This window comes from Dipodomys merriami, unplaced genomic scaffold, assembly GCF_024711535.1.
Source record: "Dipodomys merriami isolate MVZ:Mamm:240054 unplaced genomic scaffold, mDipMer1.0.p SCAF_1, whole genome shotgun sequence".
Classification (NCBI taxonomy): Eukaryota; Metazoa; Chordata; class Mammalia; order Rodentia; family Heteromyidae; genus Dipodomys; species Dipodomys merriami.
The window spans coordinates 44,369,017-44,381,868 of NW_027202270.1; the positions used below are offsets into that span (position 1 = coordinate 44,369,017).

General features: G+C 37.3%; 1 protein-coding gene across 1 annotated transcript in view; it reads right to left on the bottom strand.

The window, feature by feature from the left end:
• Positions 1-294: 294 nt before the first annotated feature.
• Dcaf17 (DDB1 and CUL4 associated factor 17) overlaps positions 295-12,852 on the bottom strand; it is a 42,285-nt gene continuing 29,727 nt past the window's right edge. The window contains exons 9-14 of the mRNA XM_070021054.1: positions 11,616-11,758; positions 8,368-8,477; positions 5,531-5,618; positions 4,547-4,630; positions 2,144-2,299; positions 295-1,435 (exon numbers count right to left, since the gene is read on the bottom strand). Coding sequence (XP_069877155.1) covers positions 1,268-1,435; positions 2,144-2,299; positions 4,547-4,630; positions 5,531-5,618; positions 8,368-8,477; positions 11,616-11,758 — 749 coding nt within the window. The 3' untranslated portion in view covers positions 295-1,267. The remainder of the gene's footprint in view (positions 1,436-2,143; positions 2,300-4,546; positions 4,631-5,530; positions 5,619-8,367; positions 8,478-11,615; positions 11,759-12,852) is intronic.

Genomic DNA, 12,852 nt, shown 5'->3' on the forward strand with positions numbered 1-12,852 from the left:
GTTTTCAAGATATAAATTCACTAGGCAGGATGGTTTATATATATACATATATATAGTCTAATCCAAAGTTTGGGCAGTATGTAGCACAGTGAAACTATTCAACTGCTTTTTAATCACTATAATGGCACTTTACTGACTCTTCTACAGTGAACTGAACTGGTAGAGGTCAGGGTACCTTTACTTTCACACATAGCTATAAAAATATGGCCTGAACAAAACAGACTCACAGACTAAATGGAATGGTGGGTAAGAATAGTTTCTTTAGATACACTAAAGAATTAAACAGACTATATATCACATCAAAAAGTTTATTTAAGTTTTGCTTGGAATATTTCACATACATCTCTACTAGAAACACAAATACTCAATGGGAACATCAAACCAAGGGACTAAAACAGTGGAAGGAAAAACTGGAAACTAGGAACCCATTCTTGATATTACATTCAAATATAAAACACACACACACACACACACACACACACACACACACACACACACACACACACACACACACACACACACACACACACACACACACACACACACACACACACACACACACACACACACACACACACACACACACACACAAAAGATTTTTTTAAAAAAACCTGTAACAGGGCTGGGAAGGTGGCTCAGTGGTAGAGCGCTTGCCTTGCATGCTTGAGGCCCTGGGTTCGATTCCTCAGCACCACATAAGCAAAAAGAAAAAAGCCGGAAGTGGCGCTGTGGCTCAAGTGGTAGAGCACTATCCTTGAGCTGAAGAGCTGAGGGACAGCAGGCCCAGAGTTCAGGCCCACAACCGGCAAATAAAAAAAAAAAAAGATTAAAAAAAAAACCTGTAACACATTTTTGGCTCAAAGTATGTTTTCATCAGACCTATCTCATTCTTAAGTAAGAATGGTATATAGGATAAACAACTTCTGTGTCTTTTATATCTTTATTTTTGTCTCTATCCTGATTTTACCAATCAAAATCCCACATCATCTTTTAAGAACCATGTTAAATACCTCTGCATTGATAATACTTAACAACTGTCCTATCTGCTCTCCAGTGTTTTATATTTACATTAACACCAGGTAAATAAAGCTTCAAAATCTCTTCAAGATCTCTTGGGACAGCATTCTAATTACGTAAAAGGTAGTTCTTTGTCTTAATCATCTGAATTAACTAACACAAGACCTTTTTTGGAAAATACTGCAGAATGTGCTATGCACATAGTAAGCAGCTGCTGGGTTGGCTACAAGTTTTGTAAGTTGCAATTATCTCACTCTTTTGAACAACTTCTATTTAGGATTTCTTCTTCTGCTTCTTCTTCTTCTTCTTCTCCAGGATCACATATCATCTGGTAAACATATAAACTGAAGACCCGGTTGGGTTTCTGTTCTATATGTAGTACCAAGTCTCTGTCAAAGTAGACTTCATGGCTATACGTCTAAAATAAAAACACAGTCATATGAAATCTCCTTTTCCCAGAACCATATTCACTGCAGTGATACTCAAGTGTCACAGCACCTATGCTAGGATCTTCATATACACATTCAGAGGCAAAGAGGTGCCAAAAATAGATTTATTTTTCGTTATTTGTGGATATGCAGATTACTAACAAAAAAAAAGAACCGTACAAAAAAAGAGAATAAAAAGAATTCTGGACTCAGATTTAATTGTCAACACTGCTACTACCTATCTCCCCGTATAACCAAGTGCAAGTTGTTAGGCATTTCAAGTTCAGCATGGAAAAACCAATGTTAGAATATCTGCTGTTCCTTGTGACTTTGACATTGTACAATAATTTGAAGAACAGACAATGTTTCCAAGTGCTGCCTGGAAACCCAACTTACTTAGATACTGTCTAAATACCTGTGGGGATTCACTACATTAATATTTTACTTTTTAAGTGTTATCAAACCTACAATTGCAAGAAAATCAAAGAAAGGAAACTACATGTGTCAGGAAGATACGTAATTTTTATCTTCAAGTCACAGGAAAGAAGTTAGGACCTCCTTAGTGCCAAGAGAGGGACAATACTTTTTTTCATGTGGTCACTGACACAGGTGATTCTTGACTATTGTGGACACTCTGTAATAAATAGAACTCGTTAAAAAAAAAACCTTACAACTGTATCCCCATGGATTCTACTCACCACATCCCATGACTCCACTAGTGGAATGCTTTTAAGTAAAGTTCCATATTCATTACAGTGGAAATCCAGGTGAGCTTTTCCCTCAGCATCTATTTGAGTAACAGCTACCACAGAAAGCAAATCCAACTCATCTTCATAGTCCACAATTTTGAAAGTCTTGGATATTAGATGAATAGGGCAGAAGAAAGAGGGTTAAATGCAATTAATAAGCAGGAATAGTTCTACATTTAAAATTTAACTACTCTATCACTCACAAAAATATTGCAGAAGGAAGAATAAATGGGTGAGTGAATCAGTAGAAATATGTCTTATCTATATGCCTAGTAAAAGACCAGTCAGTCCTTAGACTGCAGATTTTGACAAATAGAACCAAGTCAATCAAAGTATAACTGACATTCTCTACAATATTGCAAACAAGAGTTTCTTCCAATTCAAAAGAGGTATCCAATTGCTGCCTCTGCACTGTGTTCATGAAGTCCCAGGGAAAAAAAAAACAAAACATAAGAAGCTAAGATCTAAACCCTGATGACTGCTCTCTAAGATCTTCTAGTTTTCAAACCAGATGGAATCTGTGGCTTATACCTGTATTCCTAGCTATTCAGGAGGAAAATTTCTGAAGGATTGTGGTTTAAGACCAGACCAGACAAAAAAGTACTCTAGACTCCATTTCCAAAAAATAACCAACCAAAAACAAAAGTGAGAGGCACTGAAACCTTAGTATAAATTAAAAAAAAAAGTTCTCAAACTAGAATGTTATTTCAGCAAGGGCTAATGGCTCCATCAATAATATTTAAACTCTAGGTGCTATATTTTGGCTCCGTGGTGAAAATGGCTGTTTATACTTAAAAGGGAATATTAAGAACTAAAATCCAACCCACAGAACAGGAATGGGTCAAAGAGACTAGTTATAATAAACAGAGAGAGAGAGAAAAAAAAACCAATAACAACAACAACAACAACAACAACATCTGCTTCCAGGGAAAAATCCTGCGCCTCCAAAAGCCTCACTGGGGAAGCTGATCACTGCCTAGTCAGTCATGGATGGGCCAAAGAAGGGCACATCTTAGCTGAGACCCTAAAGTTAATATTTAAGATAGGTACAATAGGGCTACAGTATGGAACAAGTGGTAGGTTTGCCTAGCAACTGTGAGGTCTTAGATTAAATCTTCAGTACTAAATAAACAAACCATTCATACTGAATTACTGGTTTTATTTTTTTGGTGCCAGTCCTGGGGCTGAACTTAGGGCCTGGATGTAGTCCTGGAATTTTTGTGCTCAAGGCTAGTGCTCTATCACTTGAGTCTTAGCTTTACTGTAGGCCTTTTGATGGTTAGCTGAAGATCAGAATCTCATGGGCTTTTCTGTCCTGGCTGACTTTGAACCCTGATTCTCAGATTTCAGCCTTCTGACTAGCTAGGATCACAGGTCTTACTATCTTTCACTTATATTTCATAAAATTGCTCTTTAATCCACTTACATTTTTTGACTTTACAACCTTACAACATAAAAATATACAGAGTTATTATAGGTGATTCCTTTTTATTTATCTTTTGCCTTAATCCTACCATGGTCAAATTTTCCTCTCCCTTCTTATCCCCCTCCACCACACATTTTAACAAGGTCTTGCTACTTATTAAGCTCAGGCTACACAGGCCTTGAACTCACAATCCTCATACTTCAGCCCCTTGAGTGCTAGAATTACATGCATGTACAACCATGCCTGAACACAGACAAATTTCAAAAGGCAACTTTTTGCCTGAGTATCAGTGATTTTTAATGTACTTTAAAAGTAGGACTCCTTTTCAATCTTTCCTTTAAAGGCTGAAAGGTTTGTTTCCTAATCTTATGATATAGAACAGTCCTATTTTTGTTGCTACCTCACCCTCACTTCCATATTAACACTACTCTTGGCATATCTTTCTCAATTTTTTGTTTTTGTTGTTTTTCTGATATTGGGAGGCTTGAACACAGGGCCTGGTTGCTGTCTTTTAGCTTTTTAACTCAAGGATGGTGCTCTACCACTTGAGCCACAAGATCTACTTCTGGCTTTCTGGTGGTTAGAGGTATAGAGTCTCATAAATTTTTCTGTCCAAGTTGGCTTTGAACTGCAATTCTCAAAAACCATAAAGATGCATCTCAAGAATTTTCAACTAAGCAATTTTCCTTAAAAACGGTACTTATCCAACAACAAACTAATCATGTTTTTAAATTATTTTGATCTTATGAACCCTTCTTATAAATAATTCCAATAAGAAAAGAGAGGAGTGGGGTTGCACTGGTCAAAACAGGACACACTTTCAGCCTGCAGGGAGTCCCTTGACAGAGACTAAGAAGCAGTATTCAAAATTCACCATTCAGTATATATTGGTTTCAGTTTGTCATGTTTAGTCCAATTAATAATACCTCTTGCTCTGGGTCATCATCCAGAAGGTTAACACTTTTTTTTACTACCCGTCCAGAAGCTGTAACAGTAAATAGGTTTTCACTCTGTTAGAGGAGAGAAATAAAAAGGCAGTGTATATAGTCAAAGATAAAAATGATATTAATAAAGCATAATAAAAATGGTAGTAATAATTTGATAAAACTAATCAGCCCTCTGATCACAATTCTTTCTTCAACTGTGCAAAATCTACATCAGAATTTTGGTCCTTTAGTTAGCAAAAAGTACTTTCTTTTTTTTTTTTTTTTGTCGGTCGTGGGGCTTGAACTCTGGGCCTGAGCGCTGTCCCTCAGCTCTTCAGCTCAAGGCGAGTGCTCTACCACTTGAGCTACAGCGCCACTTCCGGTTTTCTGGTGGTTTATTGGAGATAGGAGTCTCACGGTCTCTCCTGCCCGGGCTGGCTTTGAACCGCGATCCTCAGATCTCAGCCTCCTGAGTAGCTAGGATTACAGGCGTGAGCCACCAGCGCCCCGCAGCAAAAAGTACTTTCAATAAAGGTTTTAAATGGAAAGCATTCTAGAATTGCAAAATTAACTTTGCTTTAATAGAGTACAGAAAACAAAATAGATCTGCTTTTCAAAAATTCTTTCCCACCTTTTTTTATAGTCTTAGTTTATACACTAAAGGAAAAATGCCATCTGGAGCTGAAGCAGGTTATATGGTTTTAAAAGATTTACAGACACCCCAACTAACTCTAGGTTTCCACAACTAATGAAAGCCAACGGCTCACTTAATAAAAACCTTAAAGAGAAACCTAGATGGGAAATGAAATAAACAAAAGGTAAACAGGATAATCAACTTTCTCCAAATCTCATGTACATGGTGATAAGACATGCAGAAAAATGAAGAGACTTTGTAGTTCTATTTTTGGTAATAATTAAAGGAAAATGCATTTGCATATTACAAACAATTACATACAAAGAGTTTAAAAAGTATTCTTGACTTACTTTGTTTTCCCTATTGGCCCAAATGACAAAATCTTCAGAAATTTGATGCTGAGAACTATTATTTTCTATTTCACTTAGTTTTAGAATTCTGAGAAGGAAAAAAGAATTCTAGGAATTAAAGATTTCAAAGCATCATCAACATTAAAGTTGAACTACTGATATAAAACGCAATAAAAATTATAGTAACAATAGAGTTCTTTTCTCCTGATTTTAGTCTGTAATAGTAAAGAAAGAAAATAAGAATAGTTTAGTTATTACCCACACAAATCAATTCATATCATTAACAAGCTTCAAAAGCACAACATTCTCAAAGTTCCAAGTCTTACATACATGCAAGGAGAACAGTGCAAGGAGACATAGCTACTGTGGCCAGGGACAGCTGGACACCTCAAAGTTGCCAGAGACAAAAAACTGGATGGTTTAAATCACTCAGATATCTTAACTGACACTAATATTTAAAAGTTCTTATATTTTCTATTTTTTGTAGAGACAGGTTTGAACTCAGCTCAGAGCCTTGCTTTATACTACTTGAGCCATGCCCCCAGCCCTTTTTGCTTTAGTTGTTTTTTTATACAGGGTCTTGCTTTTTGCCTGGGACCAGCATCAGAGTATGATCCTCCTACCTCTACCTCTCATATTGCTAGAACCATTTGTTGAGAGGGATCTAACTTTTTGCCTAGACTGGCCTTGAACCACAAACCTTCTGATTTATTTATTTATTTTTGTCAGTTGTGGGGCTTGAACTCTGGGTTTGGGCACTGTCCCTCAGCAATTCAGCTGAAGGCTAATGCTCTACTACTTGAGCCACCGTGCCACTTCTGGTTTTCTGGTGGTTTTATTGGAGATAAGAGTCTCATGGATTTTCCTGCCCAAGCTGGCTTTCAACCATGATCCTCAGATCTTAGCCTCCCGAGTAGCTAGGATTTCAGGCATGAGCCACAAGTGCCCGGCTTCTGATTTTTTTTTTAAAGTAGCTGGGATTAAAGGTCTAGGCTATCATACTTAGCCTAAAAGTGTTTGTCATTTGAAACCTAACAAAAAAACACATTCCTTTTGTGGTTCATAGTTTCTTTCTTTTAAACTTAATTAATCACAAGCAGGGCTTGTGCTTGCTAACACTGAACTATACCTCAAGCCTTTGGACTTTAAAAGTCAAACTAATATGGGCGGTATGGATGTTAAAAAAAAACATTAAAAGTAATGTCTACTGAAGCTGAACCACAGTTTAATATGTTTTCTAAAAGTTAGTATGCTTATTTCATGAAATCATTTCATTTTCCTTTTATCAGATGAAGAGACATACCCTGACTGTTATGAAGCATAAAGCAGGGAGACAGCTCCCTTCTTATTCAGTACATACTCATTGAACATCTATTCTGTGCCAAACATTTTGCTCAGCGTTACAGATATCAGCAAAACAGACCCTTTCCCTGTCATGACAGAAACTAATTAAAATTGTTCTACATGCTGTGGAACAAGAATACACAGCATATGCCATGACAAGATGATTAGTAAGTTAGGTTTAACAGGGTTTTAGGGAAGATCTTTGTGCAAAAGTTAAAATACTGGGCCATAATCTATGAAGAGAGACCAGGTCGGGGGGAGGGGGAGGTCAACTGGAACTGGGAAGAGGTCCTCTACTAAATTAAAAGACAGCATACATGAAATTATAGGAGCAGAAGAGAGGCAGAAGAAGGTTTTCTAGCCCTGCTAACTATGCCGGTCTTTTTGCTAAAAGCTTTATGAAGCCATGAAAGGGTTAAAGAAAAAAGCAGGCCTTCACCAGACATTGAATCTGCTATTCTCTTCTGAACTTTCTCATAACTGGGGAAAAAAACCTATTGACTTGTTTAGGATTTTGTACTGTTAATACTTAAAAAAATAATTTTCACTAATGATTAGAAAAGAGAATACAAGAGTGGATTATAAGAGCCCTATAAGTAGGCTACATTGTGGTCTATGTTGTAATATAGGAGGTTTGATCAAAATGATGACAGTGGGTAGGGCCAGAAATAGTCAGATTTATGAAATACTTGAAGTAAAATAAACTAGATTAATAGAATATATGGTATATGGAGTGGATATGTGTATGTATCAATGTGAGCAAGAGAGAGAATGCACATGGATGTTCAAATAAATGCATGTATACCAATGAAAGACAAGAAGGTTAAGGAAGATATCAAGAAAGGTTCCAGACTTCTAGCATGAGCCTGGAGGAGAGGACTGTGCTAGTATATGATTTTGTGTGTATGTACTTATGAATGTCTAGAATATGAATTATATATAAAACTATGATTGATAAACTAGAATTATGAATAGCTAATATTTAGAAATAACTAGAATTAAGCAGTAAGAAAATGGTGAGTGAAAAGAAGAACATCATGCAACAATTAGTGGAAATTGGGGTAGAGAAAGAAGAACATGAAAGATTACTGAAAAAGAGGGATATGAGAAGGAGGAAAATATTCAGACTGTAGTGTCAGGGAAGAACATTCCAAGTTGCGGAGAAGTCAACTTGCAGGAGATGTGTCCTAAGACAAAAACCAAAAACAATCTACTACTTTTCCTGTGTTAAGGCTTTCAGAACAAAGACCTGATGAAGAAAGCCAACTTGTAATACCCTATCACTCACATTTAATCTAACAAGGAACTTAAACACAGGTAATATAAACAGTAATGACGAAGCTAAAAGAATAAAGTCAGGTTTTCTAGATGCCAGTCTTATAGGAAGTACCTTACAACTATTTCCAAAATTATAATAGCAGGCAAAAATAAAGATGCCAACAAATGCTACCAAAAGCTACTTTTAACTTTAAAGTGGTAATGAAATTACTCACTTGACTTGATTAGGGCCAACATGTACTATTCTTCCAGAAGCATCAGGATGGAAATAGATCCAGTCAGATTCTAGAGAACAACATTCCATTTCTTGAATCCCATTTTTTGCCTGAAATTGGAAAACTTATTTAGGCCAAGATTAAAGGGAAAACAAAAATTTCAAAACTAACACCAGGGACATATGTGAGCCAAAGGCATAGGAAAGAGAAAATATTAGAAATAAGATGTATGTGCAAGTTAAATTAGAACATTCAAAGTTGAAAAATTCAGAACATTTTTTTTTTTTTTTTGGTCCGGTCGTGGGGCCTGAACTCTGGGCCTGGGCGCTGTCCCTCAGCTCTTCAGCTCAAGGCTAGCGCTCTACCACTTGAGCCACAGCACCACTTCCAGCTTTTTTCTTTTTGCTTATGTGGCGCTGAAGAATCGAACCCAGGGCCTCATGCATGCAAGGCAAGTGCTCTACCACTGAGCCACCTCTCCAGCCCTCAGAACATTTTTAATATAGATTTACTCTGTGATATACATTATACAACACAAATATTCTAAACTATATCTCAAGCACGTACTTTGTGTTAAATACTGTAAGAGATGCTTTATGGCCAGTATTTAATTTTATCTTAACACTTAAAGCAGATATTAACCCCATTTTATGGCCAAGGAAACTGATAAACAAAGAGTATACATCATTTGCTGAATTTTTAGAACCTACTAAGAAGCAGATCTGACTCCAAAGTCCATGAACTTTCTATAAATATGTACATACAATTCCCCATAACTTCCTTTTCCCTTCCACACTGCCAACCACCTGTCAATCAGAAGAGTGGGTAACACACATATGAACACGTAGCGAAACCTAAAGTCTCTGATACAAGTCACATAATCTTCTTGGGTAAGTCAAACATTAAACTCTGTATCTGAGGAAATGATCTAATCTTGTTTAGCATTTAAAGCAAAAGAGATTTATTTCACTGTATTTTTTTTAAATACTGGAGTTGAAAAACTATATACAGTACAATGCAAGCATATGTACACAAATGTTTCAACTTGTATACAAGAAGACTGTGAATTAACACCAGCATGAACATAATGACTTTACCGGCTTTATCCAAGTCATTTAACTTCTGAGTTTGGCAATTATTTATCAACATTGTAATTTGACTAAATGCTGTTACAATAGGAAGGAGAGAGATAACCAATACTTGACATAAATGTTGAAAGCCATGATTCTTATATATATGCAAATGTATATATCTATATACACGTGTGTTCAGTATAAACATGAAAAAATATACATATGAAAAATATATGCATTATCAGTTCTTACATAAAAATGCATGCTAAATATGCAGAAAGTTAATTGTGAAGGGTTTGATGGGATATAAAAGTAAAAGTAAAAAAGATGTGACAGATGAAGGTGGTTGAAGGATGTCCTAACAGGGAGGTGAAGAATTACCCAAACTTGTCATGGCAGGCAACAGCCCTAAGAGGGTTCATTATAAACATGGTCACTAGGCTGGGCCCCAATAGGAGCTAACATGGGAGATGAGTGAGAAAATTCAAAAGGACAATATTCGAGTTAAAAAAAACTAAAGGACACCACACAATGTCCTCAGTGGAAATGGACTCAAGATTGTGCTGACCTTCAACATTTTGGGTAACTAGTGACTCTGAAAGTACTGTAGCCAGCAATGACTGATTATACAAGCTAGGACCTAAAAAAATGTATGTGGAATAAGCAGAGCCTGTTCGTTCATTTATTATGTTTAATAAGTTCATTTAATATATTAAAATCTCAAGAATAAACTAAATCATTTGTAAAACCAAAAATGGACTCCCTCTTTCTGCAGACTCACTCCTTCATACTTATTTCAATTGCTGTTTTTCATATATCATGTCTTATTTACCTACATGTTTGCTACCTTTGGAGAGTATAAACAATTTGAGAAGAAAATGTATAACCAGCTATGGCAGGCAAATGGTAGGCCTTCAATAATTGTTTATCAAAGCAAATCAATGACTACATCACATTTTGAAAGAAAAATTAATTCAACAGGTAGAAATTTCTATTGCTTTTCTGTGGATATTTTCTTCCTATACTGCTGTAACTTATGAAAATACTTTAAAAATCAAAGTGCTTTAATGGCTACCCTATGGCCTTCAGAGTTTCTTCAGCAGCTCTGCTCTGATAGACAAATAGCAACAAAACACAGAGGCAGAATCAACAACACATTCCACAGCAATTTCAGAGGGAGCCTGAATACATGCCATCAACAAGTTTTTCAGTGGAGCTTGAAAAATGTTTTGTGTTATATCCTTTGCTGGAAGGTTAAGAAAAAGTTCTTGGTACATTAAGAAGTGTGTGTGTGTGTGTGTGTGTGTGTGTGTTAAGAAGTGTGTGTGTGTGTGTTAAGTGTGTGTGTGTATGTGTGTGCCAATTCTGGGGCTTGAACTCAGAGAGCCTGGGTACTCTCCCAGCATTTTTGCTCAAGACTAGTGTACTACCACGTGAGCCATAGCTCCACTTCTGGCTTTTTGGTGGTTAACTGAAGATAAGACTCTTGGACTTTCATGTAGAGAGCTGCGAGAGGCCGCACCTGGAAGATGGCGCCGGCTTCCGCCCTCCGCCTTCCCGATGGCGAGTGCTCTCGTGGTAAACAACTCCTTATATGGCTAAGGCAAAGAATCTGGCTTGCTTCCGCACACCTGAACCTATTGGTGGTTCCCATGTGGCGTATCAGGGTTGGCTACCCAGCGGGTACTTAAGGCTGTGGGGAATTCTCCCCGGGGTTGGGGTCAGAAGATTACTCAAAGGTCCTGAATAAACGGCAGAGAGAAGAGTCCGGTGTCGCGTCTTCCTTGCTGGTCGAGGCGGTAGCGACACTTTCACAATCCTCAGATCTCAATCTCCAGAGTAGCTAGGATTATAGGCATGAGTCGCTGATGCCTGGCTAAGAATTTTTAAAGTTAATGTTTTAAATTCTGGGGCACACACATTAAGTGTTTACTCTGTACTCTTTTGTATTTCAAACTGTTCACAAATTATTAAACCAAATGATTAAGCTGTAACTCAGGCATAGAGATTTACTAGAGGAGCTGAAGAGTAAAAATAATAATATTTTTCCTCTAGTAGTACTGGAGTTTAGACTTAGGATCTTCCCATTGCTGGCAAGTGCTCTACCATCTATGGCATGTTTCCAGTCTGAAGAATTCAGTTTATTACTAAAGTGTATAATCACTCATGACTTACCAAGGTATTATCTTTGAGGGCACAAATGTGGAAAACACCTTTCTGTTTCTTCTTATTAGGTGTGATGATGTAGTGCCAAGGGTGGCCTCCGATCTGAAATGCATTCTCCAAAGATGAGACCTCAAAGAGCAGTGGTGGAATGTCTACATAAAGAGATGAGCAAAAGGAATTTATTAGCTCGCTTTTTTTGTCTCAGATCATTCATTAGCCAAATGCAACTTTTCTTTGCATGCATCATGAATGAAAAATTACTAGGTTCAGAGAAATAACATGTAATCAGAAAGGAAATTCTAAGAAAAGAGAAAGCTAGTAGGAAACAAACACTGGGCCAGAAACCAACTTTCTAGCCAGTTGGGAATATATGTGGCCTCAAGTGTGCAGAGGTAAAAGGTTGAAATTTTTTACATAATATACATTGAATAAAATGACTGCTCACCCTTCCTTCCTCCATTCATGTATCTCCCCTTGGCCTTCCCCCCAAAACATGTTTCTGCTTCCTGGTATTCATTTTGGTACATAGTTCATTAGTTGTGTTCAGAGGAATTATATCTTTGGATCTTTTGGTCAGTCTGTGTTAGGTACATAGAACACTGTTATCATGCATGTTTGTATTTCAGATCTAGCTTTCACATATAAGAAAAAACATGTGATGTTTATCTCTTTGAGGCTGATTTACTTCATGTAATTAGAAAGAGGTGACAGCCGGGCGCTGGTGGCTCACGCCTGTAATCCTAGCTACTCAGGAGGCTGAGATCTGAGGATCGCGGTTCAAAGCCAGCCCGGGCAGGAGAGACCGTGAGACTCCTATCTCCAATAAACCACCAGAAAACCGGAAGTGGCGCTGTAGCTCAAGTGGTAGAGCTCTTGCCTTGAGCTGAAGAGCTGAGGGACAGCGCCCAGGCCCAGAGTTCAAGTCCCACGACTGACCAAAAAAAAAAAAAGAAAGAGGTGACAATGATCAAGATGCACTATACTCATAAGTGACTTATGGAATTGCAATCTCTTTGTACAACTACTTAATAATAAAATTAAAATTTAAAAATTTATTTTTTGGATCTGGTCGTGGGGCCTGAACTCTGGGCCTGGACGCTGTTCCTCAGCTCTTCAGCTCAAGGCTAACGCTCTACCACTTGAGCCATCTTCCCAGCCCTTAAAATTTAAAAATTTTTAATAGAAAAAAAGGTTAAAACTTAACTTGCTATATTTTAGAGAATGGGAAATAGGAATTCAAAACAGA